Source organism: Ceratotherium simum, chromosome 21 (genome assembly GCF_057802395.1).
Source record: "Ceratotherium simum simum isolate JZ-2026a chromosome 21, ASM5780239v1, whole genome shotgun sequence".
NCBI lineage: Eukaryota > Metazoa > Chordata > Mammalia > Perissodactyla > Rhinocerotidae > Ceratotherium > Ceratotherium simum.
The window spans coordinates 28,827,105-28,848,249 of record NC_141920.1 but is presented as its reverse complement, the minus strand read 5'-3'; the positions used below and the strand labels follow the sequence as shown (position 1 = coordinate 28,848,249).

Sequence of the window (21,145 nt, the reverse complement as noted above, 5' to 3'; positions counted from 1 at the left end):
TTCAACAAATGGTGTTGGGAAAACTGGATATCCACATGCAAAACCAGAGAAGTGGACCCCTACCTTACACCACTCACCAAAGTTAACTGAAAATGGATTAAAGGCTTAAACCTGAAACCATGAAACTAACTCCTAGAAGAAAACACAGGGGAAAGCTCCTTGACATTTATCTTGGCAACGATTTTTTTAGATATGCCTCCAAAAGCACAGGCAACAAAAGCAAAAATCAACAAGTGGGACTACCTCACACTAAACAGCTTCTGCAGAGCAAAGGAACCATCAACAAAATGAAAAGGTAACCTACAGAATGGGAGAAAATACTTGCAAACCATATATCTGATAAAGGGTTAACACCCAAAATATATAAGGAACCCATACATCTCAATCACAAAAAAACAAAACACTGCAATAAACAATTGGGCAGATGACTTGAATACACATTTTTCCAAAGAAGACATAAAAATGGCCAACAGGTACATGAAAAGGTGCTCAACATCACTAATCAGGGAAATGCAAATCTAAACCACAGTGAGATACCACCTCACGCCTGTTACAATGGCTATTATCGGGCCAGCCCCCGTGGCCTACCAGTTAAGTTCAGTGCACTCTGCCTCAGCGGCCTGGGTTCAGTTCCCGGGCATGGACCTTCACTGCTGGCGGGTGGCCCTGCTGTGGCAGAGACCTGCACACAAAATAGAGGAAGGTTGGCACAGATGTTAGCTCAGGGTGAATCTTCCTCAGAGGGAAAAAAAAAAAAAGGCTATGATCAAAAAGACAAGTGTTAAATGCTGAGAAGGCATTCTTTACAATAGATAGAGAGCAGGCCTCAGCCACAGCCAGGGCGCTGCCTCCAGTGAAACACTGTGTCCGTTTCCAGAGAAACCTCTCTTTATGGCAGAAGATACTTGCTTTTCATTTCATGTATCAAGTTTCCTTTTACAATAAAACCATTGTCAACTGTACCACACATTTTGGGGACAATTGGGGGAGTCAGTTGTGGACTAAATATTAGATATCAGAGAAAAATTAATATTGTGGAGTGAAACAGTGGTCCTGTGTTATGCAGGGAAATGGCCTTACTTTTCAGAGATGCAGACTGAAGTATTTGGGGGTGAAAATTCATGATATCTATAATTCACATTAAAACACCTCAGAAAGAAATCGGTGAAGCAAATATGGAAAATGCCAATGTTAATCTGGGTGTCGAGTATATAGTTTATAATGTTAGTCTCTATTTTTCTGTGTGTCTAAAATTATTCTAATTCAATCTTAGCCAGTTGACTTAAAGACAAACGTTAAGAGACCATCATTATGGCAGGCCCTGGGTATGGCCAAAGTTGCAAACATGAAATGAGAAAGGAGGAAGGCTGGGCAAGGTAGGAAGAGCTTTCTGGGTTGGGAAAACCAACTGTGTGTGGGCCCTGCGCCTCCCTTCCCTGTCTGAGGCCCCTTCCCCCGGGACACTCCGATTCTCGGCCCCAGCGCTGGGCTCTGGGGCTCTGATCCGCTCCGCGGGCCTCGCCACGGACTGCCCGCTTCCCCCGTACATCTGCTCTCAGGTTTGGGGCCAGGCGGAGGCCCTCGGCTTAGCTGTCCCCAAGCCCTGAGGGGCCCGACCACTCTGCCAGCGTCTGGAGAGGGGAGGGGGCAGATGGACGCAGCCCCTTCACATCAGCCTGTCCCCCCTCTTTGCACCTGGGCCTAGGCAGCTGTCCTCTCACTGGACAGGGAAACTGAGGCCCAGGCCTGACCCAGGTCCCCTGCTTCCAGAGCCTGGGCTCGTCCTAAAGACACACAACCTTGCAGAGGGAAGAGGTGAAGAGAAGGCCCAGGGCAGGAAAGGACCAGAAGCTGGCATCTGGCCCCCAGTGGGTCAGGTCACGGGCAGAGGGTAGGGGACAGGAGCCCACAAGTGTGAGGTCTCTGACACGAGGGAATCAGTGCAGGCGGGGAGCCCCCAGCCGCAGCAGGAGAGGAGTTCCCCTCCTTAGTCGGGCCCCTCCATCAGCGCAGCCCCAGTTCGAGGCGAGGTGTCCACTCCACCTGTTGCCCGAGCAGGAACTTGGAAGTCACTGTTGGCCCCTCCCTCTCCTTCACCCCCAAGTCCAGTCCGTGCCCCTCCTCAGGGTCTCCCCTTTCATTCAGTCAACAGACATTTCCCGAGCTCCTTCCATGGGCCAGGTACAAACTAGGCACGAGGGCCTCAGCCATGAACAAAACAGACACGGTCCCCACCCTTGTTGAGCTGACACTGGTGGGAGACAAGATACCTAAGTGAACACATAACACACCATCGAGGGCACAGTCAGGAAAACCGGAGGGGCACAAAGTGGTAAAAAGGGATGGTGAAGAGGCTGTTTTAATGAGGGGGTCACCTCTGAGAGGTGAGATTGAGTAGACACCTGAGTAAAGTGAGGGAGGGGCCGTGGGGCTACCTGGGGAAAGAGAGCCCCAGGTAGAGGGGACAGCAAGTGCCAAGGCCCTGAGGCAGGGAACAAGTTTGCCACATGGGAGAACAGCAAGGAGGCCGGTGTGGCTGGAGTGGAGAGAGCAAGGGAGGCGGGAGGGAGATGTGGTCAGGTGTAACGGGGGCTGGATCACACAGGGCCTGGTAGGTTCCCAAGAGGAGGACTGAGCAGGGCTGGGAGGGTTCAGAGCAGAGGCAGGACAGGCTCTGACTTGTGTTTCAACAGCATCCCTTTGGCTGAGAATGGGCTGAAGGGGAGAAAGGACGGAAGTAGGATGGCCAGCGAAGAGACTACTGCAACAGTCCAGGCAGGACGTGAAGGAGGCTGGACAGGGGTGGTGGCAGTGGAGGGGCACGGAGTGGCCCAATTCTGGATCTGCCAAGGGATCAGATGTGGGGTGTGGGAGAACAAAAGGAGTCGGAGGGAAGATGGCAGCTCCATTTTAGAGACCGGGTTCCTTGCTGTATCCCCAATGCATGGGACAGAGTTGAGCTCAATCAATAGTTACTGAAAGAGAGACAGCAAGCAAAGGAAGAAAAAGAATCCCAGTCTCGGGTTCTATCTTCAGCCCAGACTGGGTTTTTCTTTTTCAAGCCTGTCAGAAGGCGACCTCTGGTGGCGAATAGTTGGAACTGCGAGTCCTCAGGTTGAGGGCCACAAGGAATCAAGAACGGACGGTGGAACATCCCGGGCTGGATAAAATCAGAGACCATACTCCACCCCTCGCCCATTATACAGATGAAGATACTGAGGCCCACTTAGGTTTGAGCTCCGATCTCCATCTCAACAGCCGCTCCTTCTGGCCCCCGGCTATCGTTTTCCAGAGCCCACACCACATTCCTACATTGATGGAAAGCGTCAAGCTGCCGCGGCTTGCATACATTTCAAGTCTAGGCACTCCCCACATCCCCAAATTAACCCGTGTCATCTCTGCTGAGCTGGATGGGAAATCTCTACCCATCTAGGCTGGAATTCCCACCATCCTTCACTCCTGGAATCCTGCCCCAGGGCACCCGCAGAGGCCTGTCTGCAGGAATCCCTCTGCCACACGCCCCTGGAAGCTGCTCCCCGCCCAGCCCAGTTCCTCCAGCTCGGGTAAAAGGGCATGCTCCCCCGTCTGCACCTTTCGGAGGGCACCACGACTCCCCACCTTCTACTCTTGGCCTGCCTTGAGCTGTCACTGTTCTTCACACAGGACAGAGCCGAGAAGGGCAAGTCCTCTTGGTGTGCTCTGAGCAGAGCAGAGGGGCTGTCACCTCTCTTGAGCTGCGGGTAAGACCTCTATTGATGCAACACGAGATGGCATTTGATATTTCTTTTTCTTCATTTTTTTGAGTAATTTTAGGTTACACAAGTAACAGGGATATACACTCCTAGAAAAGTAAAATATTTCAGTTAAGGCTAAAGTCCTCTGATCACTCCCATCCCCTCCCCATCCCTGAGCCCTCCACGCACACACAGTTCCAAAGGTAACCACCGTTGTCAATTTGAAACTCATTCCTCCAGATTTGTTCCTTGGATGTGTATGCGGTAAACACACACACACACACAGCCCTATAGAATACGGAGCATTTATATTTTACACAAATGGAATCACACTGTACATAGTCATCCTGTGACTTGTTTCTCTACCTGTTTCCGGCTCTTGAGTTCAATTCGCGGATATGAGATGGTCTTCGCTTTGACGGGGGCTGCATCATGCTGCCGGCTCTTATGGGGAGCACACTAGTCCCTCGCTGGTCTGGAGGCACCCTCGGAAGCCCCTCTCTCTAACCCTCTTCTCCCGTGTCTCCTCCCCCCACCCCCGCTCTCCTTCCTCCCACCTCCCACCTTTCTCTCACCCTGGCACTTAGCCCCCACACAAGCCCCCTGTGAGAAGGTCCTAAGTCACCAGATGCCCTTAAAAGGTGCATCTCCGGAGTTTGGGGCTCCCCGTGCCCCCTGGTGGCTTCTCTGAGTAACTGCAGCGGGCCTCCAGCCCCTAGTCCATCAACCCCATCGGGAAGCGCTGCCCGCCCACCACCTAGGTGTGGACCTCCCCGTGCCTGCCCTGGGAGCGGGGCTCGGATTAGCTGATCTCTGCCCTGGAAACTCTCCCGGTGGAATGTGAGCGCCTTCTGACCTGCCTGCAGAATCCACGTGTCTGAGAGGTCCCAGAGGAGCGCTTCATGGGGAACCCATGATCCCACAGGTATTCTGCACGTGGACAAAAACAGATCGCCAGGGTGTTTGCTGCAGCACTGTTCTCGATGGCAAGTGACACGCGCCCAGCCGTGGCGGCGGCTAAATTCAGCCCCGTGCTTTCCGACAATGGGACACCTCTAGGTCCTGCCCTCCCCGGCCTGGGACTCTGCCCGCCTTGGAACAGCTCTGCCGGCTCCCCCCACTCTGCAGCCTGCCCCCACTCGGTCCTCTCCCACTCCAGGTCCCCCTCACCCTGAACTCTTTGTTTGCTACAGAGCATGTCTTCTAACATACTAAATCATTTCCTTATTTGTTACGTTTATTGTGCATCTCGCTCCACCAGAATGTCGGCTCTCCAAGGACAGGCACTTGGTCTATTTTAATTTTATATTCCAGGCACCTCGCACAGGGCCCAGCATACAGCTGACAGTTAATAAAAGTTTGTTAAATGAATGAAGCCAGTGAACGAAGGTCTCCATGTGCAGAATGTAGCAAGATCTCTAAGAGATGTTAAGTGGAAAAGCAAGCTTCAGACCACCGTGGATGGGGTGCTTCCCTGTGTAAAGAATGTGGGTGGGATGTTTTCCTGTACACCTAAAACTGCTAAAAAATAATAAATAAAGCCTATTAATTAAACAGCAAGAAAGGCTATAAAAACATCTGGAGATAACAAGGAAGGGGAGAAGATCTGGGCTCGGGTTCGTTCATTCATGAATGCAACAAACATTTATTAAGCTTCTGATATATACTGGTTATATTAGATATCAGGAAGTTTCTTTGGAGGAAGCGGCATTGAGATTGGCTTTGAAATGTAGATAGGATTGTACCAGAGAGAGGTGGGGCAGAAAGGATATTCTAACGGAAGAATCGATATGGGAATTTTGGTTTCTGGTTGTAAGGAGCAAAAGCTCCTTATAAGAGCAAGTGATAAAGCTGTCAAGGTTTATCGGTCTCAGCTGAGAAAGCACAGAAATGGGAGGCTTAGGTATTTTTCTTAATTTGGTGAGCAACGGGGGAGTCTTTGACGATTAATAATAAAGATATGTTTTTAAGTTAAAAATAACATGAGAGGCACCTGGGAGATGGCCAGCAGTGAGACCACAATGCAGGGATGTGGGTCCCACCTAAGGCAGAACTTCCTGTTGGAGTAGGGAGGGGACATCTCAGGGAGGGAGGGGTTTGGCCCAGAAGCCGCCTCCGTGCTGGCGTCCTGGGGCAGGATTATCGTTCCAGGCTCCCTCAGGGGACTCGGGCAAATTTGCACCCAAAGTGTTTGGTACCAGCACTTCCCGAGCCCCTGCCAGCTGAGCGAGGGGTGCAGGGTCTGCTCACCTCTTGTCCCAAGCGTCTGCCTGCAGAGTGACTGCTTTCAAGTAAATGAATGTCTCAGAGAACAACGCAAAACACAGGCCAGAGTTACTCATAGAAGTCGCCGCGCCGTGAGGGTTGACTCGGTGCCAGGCCCAGTGCGACACACGTTACTCTACGTGTGTGCCAGTTTGAGTCTGGGTTCGAATCCTGACCCTGCATTTACCAGCTACAGCTCCTTGAGTGCGTCACTTAACCACTTTGAGCCTCAGTTTCCCCATCTGTAAAATGGGGTGGTAATAGTGTCTCCCCAAAAGACTGTGGTGAAGATTGAGCATTGATGCCTGTCAAGCTGTGCCTGGCAGAGTCAGCGCAGGCACATTGGCTGTTATGACTTCTGCCGGATGAGGAAGGCACTGTTATTACCCCCACTTTCCAAGGGACTTGCGTAAGCCCCGGAGTTGAATCAGGAGTTCTGCCCTTGTTCCTGTGGGAGAGGAATGGTGGTGGCCCCAGGGTGAGGCCAGAGCCAGCTGCCCGGGTGGATCTTTTGCCTGGGGTCAATCGTCGTAAAACCTGGATGGCAGTAATCCTCCGTAATGGGAGCCCTTTATTGTTACTGTTGCATCATCAGGATCATCAGGATTGGACTGGGGGCAGATTCCAGGCACACAGTAGGCTCTTAGTGACACTGGGAGCCCCGCCCACCTTCCCCCTGCCTTCCCCCCTCGGGGCGGGGACAGGTCAATACCAACCCGGCTGCCTCGGCCACACCCCTGCAGAGCCGCCCGGGAACTGGAGCAGCAGGTAAGCGCGCAGAGCCGGGCGGCTCAGGGACCAGGGCCGGGCGCTCCCGGGCACCGGCGGGACACAGCGGGGGGCCTGTGGCCTTTCCCCTAGTTTCAGGAGGCTGGGTCCGGAGGCCGGGGGGATGGGAGGGAAGAAGGGCCTCCTCCTCAGCTGGCCGGCCGGTCAGGTTGGAGCTGGGACACCCTGAGCCGGCTGGGGGGACTCCAGACCCCTCCTCCCCAGGCCAAAAGCCCCCCCCACTGACCTGTGCCCCCAGCTGCATCGCCGCACCACTGGGACGTGTAGACGGCGGCTCCTGCTGGGTGGGGGCCGGAGCCTCACCCGCCTGGCACGGGGGCTGGGGGTTGGGACGGGCGCTGAGGGGAGGGGAACCCAGCCAAGGTCAGCCCGTGGGAGGCCGGAAGCCCTTCCAGGCCTCGGGAGGGAGAAGGAGGAAGGGAACTCACAGTCCCCGCTGGCCGGCCTGGCTCCGTTATCTCCTTGCTTCCTCTCTGGCAGCCAAGCCCAACAAGCCTGGGCATCCTCAGAGCCTTTGAAGAAACCAGGCCCAGAGAGGGTGAGCAGCGGGCCTGAGGACGCACAGCCAGTGAGCACAGGCCTGGATGGCCAGGGGTGGACAGGGTGTGGGGCGAGCACCGCCTCCTCTCTGGGCCTCAGTTTCCCCACATCTGTGAGATGGGAGCGTTGCATGGGGATGAGGTCGGGGGGAACCTGGAGAGGTGGAGGAGGCCACTTGATACACATGGATGTGAGCCGCGAGGGCGGTGGCTGAGCCGGCCCGGCTGCCAGCACACCCAGCTGCTCCTCTGCCCCAGCCGGTCCTCGCCTCAGCTCCTGCTCTTGTCCCGCCTCTGTCTCCCTGTCTTCCTGCCCATTTCTGCGTCTCCGTCTTTCCATCTCTCCTAGGAGTTTTGGTCCTGAGCCTCTCCGTCTCTCTGCCATCCTGCGCCTGCCTATGTCCCCACCACGCTAACCTTGTTAGGGTGGGCCAGGTCCCAGCCCAAGGCGAGGGCCTGCAGCACTGCCCAAGGACTCTGGGCCAAGTTCTCCGGGAGCCTGGACCTGGGACCACAGAGCCTCAGACCCTTGTCCAGGAGCGGGGTGTGGCCAGTGCCCAAGCTGCCCGCTGGCTGCCGGGACCACCCTGGCCGACTCAACCCACATGGCTGAAGCAGGCTCGGTGGTGGCCCAGCTCTGGCAAACCAGATAGCCACCTGGACGCTGGGAGAGAGGACAGGGCCCTGCGCTCAAGGAGCTCATATTCCAGGGGGAGGGCCCAGCCCTCAACAGATAAACATCTGTAACAGCGCTGATGCCCGGTAACACCAGGGAGGAAGAAAGCCGAGAGCAGGAGAGGGTGACGAGCAGGAGAGGGGGCGGGGGGCGGGGGGCGCGGGGAGGCTGCTAGGGTTCTGAGGGTCCAGGTCGGACAGGGCCCTTCCTGCCTGCTGGAGGAGGAGATGGCCCAGCCCCACGCTGAGGGCGCACAGGCCCTGGGGGCCATTACACTCCCACTCCCCTCCCTCCCTTGGGCCTGGGCTCTCAGCTTTTGACGCAAGAATGCAAAGCAAAGAGCCGCCTTTGCCTGGGGCCGTTTTGGCTTCTCTGTCTGTTTGCCCACCTGTTGTGGGAGCGTCTCAAGTGTCTCTTAGGTTTCCAGTCTCCCACAGTCGCTGAAGGGGCCCCGGGAAGCAGAGATGTCTTAGAGCCTCTCTCAGGTTCTCTCTGGCCTGTACTCCACCTCTCCCCTTCCAGCCCACGTGCTGGGTCGAGTGGAGAGGGGTCCTGCTCAGCTTGGCCTCTGCAGCCTCTTCATGACCCCCTCAACCCCAGGGCCTTGCTCAGGCTTGTTAGAGGGCTGATTCCACAGTCAGGACATGCCTGGGCTCTAATCTCAGCTCCCAGATGACCAGCTGTATGACCTCAGGCAAATTGCTTTCCGTCTCTGAGCCTCAGTTACCTCATCTGTAAAATGGAGATAATCATAATGCCTATGGCAGGATTGTTGATGGGGTTTGATGGATAATGTGTGTAAAGTGCTTAGCACACAGCCTGGCGAGATAAGCAGCCCTAAATGGTGGCAGTTGTGTTATTATTATTATCCTTTTTGCCTGGATTAGTACACCAGCTTCCTAGCGGATTAAGGAGTTTCACTCCATCTTCTGCCCTGGCGCCACATTATTCTCCTTACAACAGCCAGCGTGATTCTGTTAAAAACTAAATTAGAGCTGCTCCCACCTCTGCCCAGCAATGGGGATTTGGGCTCAGAGAAAACACCCCACTCTTGCCTACAGGGCCCCACGTGACCTGCCAACTCCTCCCCACATGACCTGTGACCTGGGGCAGCCACGCTGGCCTTCTGCCTGTTTTTCCAACACCAAGACCTGTTCCTGGGACATGGCAGGGGAGGCCCCACCCCAGGGCCTTTGCACTTGCTGTTGCCCCTGGGCTCCTCTTTCCCCTGCCATGGCTCATTCACACCCTTCCCTGAGGCCCCTCTGACAACCCCATTTACAACTGCACACACCCTCCCCGACTGCCCGCTCCTCCCAGCTGTGTTTCCCTCCACAGCCCTTATCACCAGCTGACTTGCTCTATATTTCTATTTTTATTTTGCTTAGTGACTGCTTCCCACATTTGCCCAAGAGCAGAGATTGTCGTCCAGCACACAGTAAGTGCCCAAAAAACGCTCAGAGTGTGTCGGGGATATTTTTTTAATTGCCTGTCTCTCTTCTATTTTCTCTACAGTGAGCTTGCTGTAGTTGTGCATTCATTTAGCTGATGTTTCCTGCACACTTGCCATGGCTGCCTGGGAGCAGGCAGGGCAGGGGAGCCATAGAGGAGACGGGTCGTGCTGGGCTATACCACCATCGTGACTGTTCCCAGTTAAGGAAACAGACTCGCAGAGCCGAATTACACAGCTGGGTGGCCTGGATCAGAACCAGAGAGCCCGGCTCTGTGGGGCGTGGCGATTCAGGCTGTCAGTGCCCGGGAGCCACTGCACGTCAGGGCAATTCAGGCTCCTTACCTGCCCTGTCTGCCCTCCTCTCCCCATTGAGCCCCCTGCTCCAGCCGCCCTGGCCCAGGCTCATTCCCGCCCCAGCGCCTATGCCAACTCTGCCTATACGTTCTTTGGCTATTTTTACTACTTTTTTAATTTAAAAAAAATTTAAACATTTGATCCAACTGGAATTCATTGGGTTGGGGGGAGGAGTAAGAAGTAAGACAGAGATCCGGTTTTATTTGTTTGTCCCAAATTACTACTCAATAGCAAGTCTTATTTTCTCACTGGTTCTACGCAGGAAAACTACACATTTGTAAATGTGTAACTGGCTGCCTTGCTGAACTCTCTCGTTAGCTTAATAGCTTCTCAGATGATAAAGGCAACCATCTTGTGTGAATTCGCCGCCTTCCTTTAATGATTCACTTATCCCTCTCTATTAGGCATGTCATTTATCGCCTCCCCTATCTCCTGCTGAGGCTGGGGCAGTGAGTCAGCTCCCACCATGAACTGTGCTCCCGTTGGATTCTCCCGGCGTGTCCGAGCTTTGGGGAACGTTATTCATAAGCTAGCTCGTCACTAGTCACCGCTGGTTTGACTCTATCATGAATTACAGTATTTACCAATATGCAGTGACTCTGGCTCTCAATTGATACTTTTGGCATCAAATTCCACAGTAAGAGCTCTTTGCTTCTCTATCCCTCTCTCTGTGTTTCTCCGGAAGACCTTTGCCCTAAGTTTACTCTTAACCTTTTGGTGTCTCTTTAAGATATGTCTCAACAACTAATTTTGTTTGATTTTGGTTTTTGATCAAGTCCTAGTTGGGGCAGTACCTGAGTTTCTGAGTCAGGGCATTAACAGTAAAGGTGATAAATATACTCATTACTATAATTGGTCAATATATACCCTTGAACATCTATCTCTGTACACTTAGCCAATGTTTCACTGTATATAAAATGAGTGTCTTAAGTTTATTTACCTATTTACTTATTTACAACTTAAATAACAAGGTTAAACAAACAAAGTAGTTCAGTGGCAGGCAGAACAGAGCTGGTATGGCAGCTCTGTGCCACAAAGTCCCGAGGAGGTCTAGTCTCCATCTAGCCCCCACAGCTTCCCCCATAGTGCAAAATGGCTGCTGGAGTTCTGGCCATCACATCTAAGTTCCAGACAGCAGGATGGAGGAAGAGCAGAAGGGCACACTCCCTTATCTTTAAGGAAACTTCTCAAAGTCCCTCACAACCTTATTGGCCTGGACTTGGTGGGATGGCCATGCCCACCCAAAAATCTGGTCTCTGTAACAACTAAGGAAGAGGGGAAGAGTGGCTAACTGGAAGCCGCTAGCAGCCTGGGCCTTAGAATACCATACAACACTCTACCTTTTTTCCCTTCCATATTGTTTCAGCAGTCAGAGGCAGCACTCTGCCTGAGTTGACCTAGGGCGGCTTTTTTTCAGTGGGATTCTGCCTGCTTTGTACCAGATTCTGGCCTCAGGCGGGGGTGGGCAGCTGAGAAGCTGCATGGCCCTCCGGGCTTTTGAAAAAGGTCCTCTCCCTCCTCTCCATCGGTCCTCCAGAGAGGGCCTGCCCCGTTTTGCCGCCACTGAGTTCCATGCTTTGGCCACGGGAGGGTGGGAAACCCCGCCTCCCCATGCAGCCCAGCCACGGCCCCCTCCTCTCCACCCCTAACCCGCTTCTGCCTTGGCCCCGGGGCTGCACCTGGAGTCTGCAGCCCACACCCCTCTTCCTCACGCTTTTCTCTGGGGACAGCCCCTGTGGCTTGTCTGCTCGCGTCCTGGCAGCGCTGGGCACAAAGTCGGTGCTTAATTCCTTGTTGACTGATTAGGAGGAAGTGAGGACGGAATTTTGGCATTGGGAGTTCTCTGTGTTGTGGTATCCAGGAGCGTGTGCAGGGTGCCTACGTGTTTTCACACGCAACTGAAACGTTTGCTGAAATGGCCATCGTGACAGTTAAGGTTTACTGAGTACTTACCGTGTCTCACGCACCATTCTCGCATTTTGCAAGTTCGTGGTCATGACGATCCTGATGTTGGTGCCGGGAGCCTCCACATTTTGCGGGAGAGGCATCAGGTACAGGAGGCTGTCACTTGCTCAGCTCGGAAGGGTTGAAGCTGGGATTTGAACCCAGGCCTCTTGCTCCAGATGCTTCCACAGGAGAGACTAGTAAGGTGGCTGGAGGCTGGGATGGAGAGAGAGGCCCAAGACTGGATTCCAGCCCCCACTTTGCCCCAACCAGTGAGGAATCCTGGGCAAGCCACATCTCCCTCTCAGAAATAAGGGCCAGGCTTGATCAGGGGTTGTAGCAGTGCCTGTGGGCCTGGCGGGGTGCAGGCAGGGACCCTAAGTCAAAGAGGGGGGCCGAGAGCGATTGTTGCCATGTGGGCACGCGGACCTGGTGCAGTCTTCCAGAACACTCCCGAGAAAACAGAAATCCCGAGTTTTGTTTGCCACCTCCTGACCTGCGGATTTCAGTGACTAATTGTTTAAGACACGCGGCGAACCAAAATAACACATCCGCTGCCTGTCTTGGCAAATGAGTTACCGGTTTACAAATCCTGAGCTGGGCCACCTGAAAAGGCTCTTCTGCCTTCAAAATGCCAGATTCCAAAGCAGCCCTCTGCTCTCTAAGAGCTTCCGTGTCCCCGGAAATGTGTCTGCATACACCCAGATACAGACACCAGGAAACCTCACATGAAGGGACCCAGGGCCCAGGGCTGGGCAGCCAGAGGAGGTGTCCTGGGGAAAGGGTCCTGCAGAAAGCTGGCTGCAGACAGGAGGGGGATGGTGTCCCAGGCAAGCCGCACAGCACAGAGAAAGGCGGGAGCAGCAGGGCATGGGCCCTGGCCTCGAGCTTCTCCTCGCTCGCTCGCTGGATCCGTGGGTCCTCTTGTGCCCGGAGCCAGGCCTGTCCTGGGCTATTAGTCATGCCAGCTCGACAGGTGAGAGAATGGAGCTTAAGTGACTCACCTAAGGCCCCTGGAGGGGAGCGGCACTGAGCAGGTCGGACTGCATTCTGCTCCAGCACCTCCCGGCGAGGCAGGGACGGTGGCTCTGGGGTGGGTGGATCGATTTCTTCAGTGGAAGAAGGAGGAGGAGAGTCTGAGACTTGAGAGTCGGTTCTCTGTGGGAACCCGGGAAGGAGCCACTGGGCTGTCGGGAGTTTCCTGGGTGAGGCGCAGCCACAGGGATGCTCCTGCGTGTTCTAGAAGGAGAGAGGCAGCACTCTGTCTGTGTACCTTGATTTGGTTCACTTATCACCATGTCAGTTAAAGACTGACCGTGTGAACTGAGCAGAACCGAGGGATCAGAGGTCACCACAGGGTGGGCGGGGAGCCAGGTGCCACAGGGACCTGCTCCAAATCCCACCCCTGGCCTCAGGAGACCCCTCCACCCTCCAGACCCCACCCTGTCTCCCTTCCGTAGAAGGAGGTAATTGGCCCAATCAACATCTCTCTCCCAAATGGTGCATGTGACCACCAGTGACTTCAGGTGGCACCTCACGGGGAACTGTTTTTTTTTCCTTTTTAAATTTTAATAGTCATGTGTTAATTTTCACCTGAATTAGAAAAAAGTAACTGCGTCACCGAACCTGGCATTTCCCCATACCCTTAGTCAGTGCTTACCGTGCGCCGGGCGCAGTAGTGACAACATACACTCACTGACATATCTGCATCTCCTTGATACCATCGTTATCCTCTATTTACAGGTGGGGAAAATGAGGCACAGAGAGGCAAAGGCACTCACCAGAGGTCTCCCAGCTTCCAGGTGGCAGAGCTGGGCTGGAGCCCAGGCAGCTGGCCCCAGAGTCTCACTCCCAGCCTCTCCTATATTTTTGCTCAGACTGGGGGTGAATCAAAAACAATAGCAGCACAGGTGGTAAACACAGGTAATTGGGAAGGTGGTAAACACATGGCAGAATGTTCCGGAGGACTAGAGTTACGTGGTCTCCAAGGGCCTGTCCAGCCAGGGAGTTTTATAATTTCAGGAGAAAAATGCCAGATTGGAATTTTATGTCAGGTAACTATATTTTTATAATAGGTAGTATGTCCACGTGGTTCACAGATCAAAACTATATAAAACAGCCTACACGGAGGTGTCTCAAACATTGCAGCAGTTCCTGTGTGTCCTCCAGAGCTGCTCTGTGCAAATACAAGCAAAGAGAACACATCCTTCCTCCTCTTCCCCTGTGTCCAAAAGACAGCACACCATCTACCCACCTAGATTTTGTTCACTTATCAACAGAGCCTCGAGACCTGTCCCTACACCAGAGGGCTCTCCTGCAGCCTCAGTGCTTCTCACAGGTGCGTGGAATTCCAACAGCTAGACATCCCTGTCATCAGCCCGTCCTCTATTGATAGGCGTTTGGGTCGTTTCCCAAATTTTGCTACTACCAACAAGGCCACAAGTAATGATAACCTCGTACGTACATCATTTTGTGCAGGGCAGGTAACCTTTGGCTTTGGGACCATCTCACGGTGAGAAATGGTCCCTTGGAGTGGTTGTCAATTGACATTCCCCAAGGTGAATGAAAGTGATAATCTTTTCATATGTTTAAGGCTTATTTGTACTTTTTTCTCTTACTGTTCATATCCTTTGCCCACTTCTCTATTGGGTCTTTCTGTTCTTAATTGATTTACATTGCAAATATTTTCCCCCCGGGTTGTCATGTCTTTTGATCTTGCTGTTGGCATTTTTTGCAGAAAGTGTTTTGTTTGTTTATTTGTTTGCTTTCGTGCATTTTAATATTTATGCAGTTGAATGTGTCAAACTTTTCTTTTGTGGTCTCTGGACTTATGAGTCATGGTTAAGGAAGCCTTCCCCACTGGAAGTTTAGTTATAAGGAATTTGTCCGTGTTCTCTGATAATAAAAAGCCAACCTGTTCACGGGGAGGGGAATGATGAGAGAATACTCTGGGCCCAGAAGCACCATCTTCCGTTAGACAGTGAACCCGACGCTGCTCACCTGGTGTTTTCCTCTGTCGACCCCCATGCAGGCTGATCTGGGGAGGCAGCAGCCTCCTCCGGCTCAGGGCTGACACCAGCATGGCTCTCCTCATGCACCTGCTGGTCTGCACCTTCGGGCTGGGCTCCTGGGTGGCCATCAACGGGCTCTGGGTAGAGCTGCCCCTACTGGTGATGGAGCTGCCCGAGGGCTGGTTCCTGCCCTCCTACCTCACGGTGGTCATCCAGCTGGCCAACGTCGGCCCCCTCCTGGTCACCCTGCTCCATCGCTTCCGGCCCGGCTGCCTTTCCGACGTGCCTGTCGTTTTCACCGTGGTGGCTGTGGGCACTGTCACCTGCATCCTCCTGGCTTTCCTCTGGAACGTCACCTCCAGGGTGCAGGGCAACTACTACAGCATCGCCTTTGTCATCCTCACCTTCTTCCTGGCCCTGGTGGACTGCACCTCCTCCGTCACCTTCCTGCCCTTCATGAGCCGGCTGCCCCCCCGCTACCTCACCACCTTCTTTGTGGGCGAAGGACTCAGCGGCCTCCTGCCTGCCCTGGTGGCTCTCGCCCAGGGCTCGGGTCTCACCACCTGCGTCAACGTCACTGAGACATCAGACACCACCCTACGCCCGCAGACCACCGGGAACACCGACACCACACAGGTACCTGCCCTCCCCAGCTCCACTGCAGTGCTCCGTGCTGGCTCACAGCGAGGTGGTGCGGAGGGCTTGCTTCCTAGGTGTCGGGTAGACCAGTGTTCTTGACCCAGTGCACTTGAGCTCTCCTGGGGGAGCTACCGAAACACACCAGAGGCCCCCCCCACATATCCAGACCAATTAAACAAACTCTGAGGGTGCAGCTTCTCTGAAGTCCTTGGGGTCAGATGTGTTTTGGAATCTGAAGTTTCAGATTTTAGAACCCGCCCACCCCAGTCCGGGACAGCGCCTATGACTGAGCAATCCAGCCCAGCGACACGGCTGCCCCAAACCCCAGGGGCAGTCACGCCCAGTGGGCAGGTTAGGGCTCTGAACAGACTCCCATCGGTTCAGGGGTTGCTGCCAACTAAGTCATGAAAACATTCTGACTCTCAGAGCTTTTTGGATTTCAGAATTGCAGATAAGGGATCGTGAACTTGTATTTGTTAAAAATTCCCCAGGTGATGCTAACGTACAGCTAGGGCTGGGAATTATAGACATTAGACATTGCACCGATACCTTGTGTTGTTAAAACATCAAACATTTTTTCCGCTGGATATTGGACCATTTCTGTACATCTGTTATTATAGAAACTGCAGTACTGCAGCTGTTGCAAACCAAGGGCTCCAGGCCACCCTGGCCTGCAAGCATTTTTTTAAAGTATTTGAATTAGTTGATGACACTTAATTTTTCTGACATTTCACATCTATAAATCTAGATGTATGGCATCTCTTGAAAAGAGATCTGGCCACACGAGGCCATGTCACCACAGGGTGACTTTGGGCGGGGCTGAGAAGCAGGGGCCCTTAGGTGAGGGGCTCTCCCCGCCGGTGGTCTCCAGCCAGCCCCTCCTCTGAACATATCTGTGGCTGCCAGCCCCGGAGGGCAGTAGAGTGGAAAAAGGCTTAGCTTCTGAGTCCGAAGGAACCACGTGGACTGGCTTCCCCACGTACTCCCTGTGACGCTCAAGTAAGACAAGCTATTCTGACACCTCTGTTCCCTCTAAAATGGGGACCATGGTCTCCCCTGCACAGGGCTGTCAGGAGGAACAACGAGCTGATACACACCAAGTGCTGGGCTCAGGAGGCAATCAGTGGATGTGAGCAATTCTCATCATGACTCTAGTAGTTACGTGTGTATTATTCATGACTTATTAATAATGCATGCTATTTCTTACTTATTATATATTATCATTGTTAATGTTGTTGTTACCTGTGTCCCAACAGGACCCAGGGATCCGACTCACCCTTATTTTGTCTCTCCCCAGGGAGCGAGCATTTTTGTGTCCGCCCTCACGGGGACGGCGCCCTCCGTGGCCCATCTGCAAACCCGCTACCTCCCCGCCAACTTTTCGCCCCTGGTCTTCTTCCTCCTGCTCTCCTTCATGATGGCCTGCTGCCTCCTTGCGTTCTTTCTCCTCCAGCGTCAGCCCAGGCACTGGGAAGCCTCCAGAGAAGACATCCTCTCCTCCCAGGTCACCCTCCACTCCATCCGACCGCAGGAGGAGAAGGAGCTGGGGCCCCCGGGCCTGGTGGACAGCGGCAAGGGCCAGGGGCAGCTGGAGGAGAAAACGGCGGCCCGCCCCCCGACGCACCTGGCCCTCATCTACGTCCTGGTGGCCTTTGTGAATGCGCTGACCAACGGCGTTCTGCCCTCCGTGCAAAGCTACTCCTGCCTCTCCTACGGGCCGGTTGCCTACCACCTGTCGGCCACGCTCAGCTCCATGGCCAACCCTCTCGCCTGCTTCCTCTCCATGTTCCTGCCTAACAGGTCCGCCCCCGTCTGGCCCTGGGGAACCCTGGTGGGGGCACCCTTCATTTCAGAACCCAGAATTCCAAACCTCACCTATCAGGCTATATGTGTAGTGGTGGAGAATATGGTTTCCAGGGCTTGACTGCCTGGCTTCAAATCCCGGCTCCGCCACTTACTAGCTGTGTGATATTGGACCAGCTACTCTACATCTCTGTGCCTCAGGGATACCTATCTGGAAAATGGGATAATAGGTCTACCTCCTAGGGTTGCTGGGAGCACGAGATGAGCTAATATTGTAAAGATTTGAGAGCGATGCCTGGGGCACGGCAGGTCCAGTGTAAGCGTTGACCATCACTGCCACTGGCCGTGAGGAAGAGCAAGCACACGGGGACTGAGGTGCCCATTTACAAATAGAAACCGTGAGTCTCAGAGAAAGGGCTTCCCCTGGTCTAATTCCCAGGATTTCAGCCCTGCCCTCCTGCCTCCAGCCCACACTGGCTCCCTTACAGCTGCAGTTCTAGAAGAATGGCTGGGCAAATTGATAAAATGCAGATTGAGCCAGCCTAGATTGGGACCTGGGATTTCACGTTTTAATAAACAACCTAACTGGTTCTGATGCACGGGCTTCAGACCCCAGGAGGAGAAACACCCACCTTGGGGTCATGAAACTTCAGGTCCCACAGCCTCCCGTCCACCCCTCTGCCCTGCCTGTCCTCACTGGCCTCTCAGACCTGCTCACACCCTCTCCCCCAGCCCTGCCCACCCCCACCTGCTCACACCCCCCTCCCCCAGCCCTGCCCACGCCTGCCTGCTCACACCCCCCTCCCCCAGCCCTGCCCACGCCTGCCTGCTCACATCCCCCTCCCCCAGCCCTGCACACCCCCACCTGTTCACACCCCTCCCCCAGCCCTGCCCCCCCCCCCCCGCTCACACCCCCTCCCCAGCCCTGCCCACCCTCACCTGCTCACACCCACCTCCCCCAGCCGTGCACACCCCCGCCTGCTCACACCCCTCCCCAGCCCTGCCCACCCCCACCTGCTCACACCCCCCACCCCCAGCCCAGGATGAAGGGAGAATGAGCACAGGAGAGTTAGACAGAAAATATCAGTTTGCCAGAAAGCTGAATTTTCTCCCTTGAGGCTTAAAAACTGTGGAGGAAGGATAGAGATTTCTGGGGAAGCAGGACCAGAGGCTACAGACCTGCGGAATCCAAGATGCCAGAATGTTAGAAATACAGAACCTGAGAGTCAGGGAACCCAAGAATCTCAGAGCAAAAAGAGTCCTTAGAGGCCAGGGCAGACCCTCCACTCTGACCCAGGGCCAGTCTTGGTGTCCTCAAGAGTGTGGACAGGGAGACCCCAGGGACAAAGACCTCACTGAAGGCTGGTGTCCTCAACTGTCAGACCTAGGGCCGAATGGAAGGCCACCAGTGGCGTGCGTCCGAGCCAGCCCCCAGGGCCCTGGATTGTGCAAACCTCACGTTGTAGACAGGGTGGCTGAGGCCGGAGGTGGCACAGAATGGTGCCCCTGTGGCCACACAGGTGGCCCTGCAGGGCCAGTGCGGGATCACAGCCACCTTCTCGCCTCGTCAGCCCAGCTTCCTGCCTGAGGTTAGGAGTGTTGCAGGAGGAAATGGCAGCAGATGAAATACCAGGCAGGGCCCGGGGCCAGGCCCTACACACTCTGCTCCCACAGGTTCCCAGAGCTCTGCAAGGCTCATTTCGCAGGTGAGGAAACTGAGGCTCAGGGACCAGTCTCGCAGCTTAAATGCTGGAACTGGGATTTGAACCAGGTCCACAGAGCACCAGAATCCGTTCTGTTTCTCCTGCTGAGATGCTGGCTCTGCCATTAATGCTCAGGGTGACTCAGGCCCGCCTTGCCCCTCAGGAGCCTCGCTGACCCACTTGAACCAGGTGGCCTGGAAGTTTCCACATGGGTCTAACCTCTAACCCTGGAGACGCTGACCATTCCATGTGGCCTCTGGAGGTGGAGTTGGGGGGCAGAGGTCAGGCTTCTCACCTCCATTCACCTCTCGCACTCTGCCCTAGGTCTCTGCCATTCCTGGGGGTCCTCGCGATGCTCGGGACTGGATTTGGGGCCTACAACATGGCCATGGCCGTGATGAGCCCCTGCCCCCTCTTGCAGGGCCACTGGGGTGGGGAACTCCTCATCGTAAGTATCCTGCCTGTGGAGCTGCTCCCCATCCCACCCCCCATCCCACCCCCCACCCCCCCCACCCCCCCACCTAGCCAAGGTGGGGGTAGACATGGGGTACAGCCCTTTCTATTGACCAAAATTGTTGTGGTTGCTCAGGAAGCCCCAGGTCGGGGCGGGGGGTTGGGGGGGTTGCCTCTCATTTGAAAGTGGAGGCTTAGGAAGGTGAGGTGGCTGGTCCAAGGTGACAGTCCAGCCTTTCCCCTGAAGGCCACACTCTTCCCACCATGTATGCATCACCAGTGGCCTTCTCCCAGATGCCCTTGACTTGACCATGGGGGACGGAAAAGCCATTGGGTTCTCCTTTGCCCTTGGGGGGGTCAAGTCATGGGGCACACTTAGCCGTGCAGGGTCACTCCCAAAAGGCTCTCCTTGAACGTAGAGGTTATTCCATGGGGTCCCCTTAACCCTGTTAGGTCACCCTGCAAGCGCCCTCCGTCCCTGGGGCTCGCCCCAAAGGCCCCTTCACTCCGCATCTCTCCCGCTCCCCGCCGCAGGTGGTCTCCTGGGTGCTGTTCACCGGCTGTCTGAGCTACGTCAAGGTGATGCTCGGCGTGATCCTGCGCGACCGTAGCCGCAGCGCCCTCTTGTGGTGCGGGGCGGCGGTGCAGCTGGGCTCGCTGCTGGGAGCCCTGCTCATGTTCCCGCTGGTCAACGTGCTGAGGCTCTTCTCATCTGCTGACTTCTGCAGCCTGCAGTGCTCCGCCTAGGCCCTCTGGAGGGGCATTGTCCACCACAGGGCCCCGCCCCTGCCGCTAATTACTAACAGCTGGAAACCGGGACGCAGAGAGGCCAGGCGCGTGCCCAAGGTCACAGGGCACGTGGTAAGGATCCCGGAGGCAGAGCCTGAGTGCTTGACCATCAACACAAACTCCCACGGGCCCTGGAAATGCAACGCACAGCACTGCCCCAACTCTGTGCCCCGGTACCTGCGATCCCACCATTTCAGAACTTCCTTCTTCCACTCTTGAGGAAACACTGACTCCAGCATCCAGCTGGAGGCAGGCTCACGGGTATTAAGAGGAAACAGCTGGGAGGGTGAACTGGCCCTTACAAGCTGTGTGACCTTGGGGAGGTCACTTGATTTCTCTGTGCCTCTGTTTCCTCATTCATAAAATGGGAATTGTAATACATAGCACCTACCTCACAGGTTTGGCACAGGGCAAGGGGGAGAAGCGCCCTCCTGGGCCATTTCCTGATCTGATGCCCAACAGTCATCACAAGGGTGACAGTCAACACAGCCCAGAAGTGGCCAGAGGGGTAGAGAGAGGACCCTTGCCACCCCGCATCCTTTTCCCACTATCCTCTCAGAGGAGCTTCTGAGGGCAGTAGCGAATGGTGGAATCTTGGCTTCCCAATTCCCAGTATGGAGGGACACTACCCCACACACCCCTTGCTGTCACTCCTGACCCTTGAAGGCCTGCTCCTTGCAGAGTGAGTGACCTCCTTGGAAACAGAGGGGTGATGGGGGGGAGGGGCGACACCAAACCTCTGAAAGTCAGCCCCCTCCCCGCTCGCCAAGAGCTAGATTTGAGGCCCCGGGAAGCAGCTTACTCAACTGGAGGGAGGAGGAGAGCGCAAGCTGCCTGCTTGTTACTTTGTTTTCACCTTTTTAAAATAAACATTCCCTGCTTTTACACTAAGATCAGCCTTCAAAGAAAAAGTCCAACATGAGCCTCAAAAATGTATCAATATAATCGGTTTTCAGTTGGTTCTAAGGTCGAAGCTGAGCTCAGAAATGACCA

At 54.7% G+C, this 21,145-nt stretch overlaps 1 protein-coding gene across 11 annotated transcripts; it reads left to right on the top strand.

Moving 5' to 3' along the window:
* Nucleotides 1–7,176: 7,176 nt before the first annotated feature.
* On the top strand, nt 7,177–21,043 carry SLC52A3 (solute carrier family 52 member 3). 11 transcript variants are annotated; one of them, XM_087445476.1, is made up of 9 exons: nt 7,177–7,326; nt 9,392–9,441; nt 10,215–10,447; nt 13,498–13,677; nt 13,854–14,092; nt 14,786–15,401; nt 16,702–17,204; nt 19,235–19,358; nt 19,898–21,043. In XM_087445476.1, exons 6-9 carry the CDS (start codon nt 14,835–14,837, stop codon nt 20,108–20,110), a joined length of 1,407 nt encoding a protein of 468 aa, XP_087301602.1. In that variant the 5' UTR covers nt 7,177–7,326; nt 9,392–9,441; nt 10,215–10,447; nt 13,498–13,677; nt 13,854–14,092; nt 14,786–14,834; the 3' UTR covers nt 20,111–21,043. The 11 variants fall into 11 exon arrangements, with proteins under 11 accessions (XP_087301602.1, XP_087301601.1, XP_087301604.1 ...); XM_087445475.1 differs by having other exon boundaries at nt 13,830–14,092; XM_087445478.1 differs by lacking the exon at nt 13,854–14,092.
* Nucleotides 21,044–21,145: the final 102 nt, after the last annotated feature.

Bases quoted from the DNA above. Each gene is read 5' to 3' on its own strand.
- SLC52A3 (XM_087445471.1), top strand. The intron at 14,093-14,785 runs GTGCGTGGAATT...ACCCCCATGCAG, and splicing joins AGCCTCAGTGCTTCTCACAG to GCTGATCTGGGGAGGCAGCA. The intron at 15,402-16,701 runs GTACCTGCCCTC...GTCTCTCCCCAG, and splicing joins GGAACACCGACACCACACAG to GGAGCGAGCATTTTTGTGTC.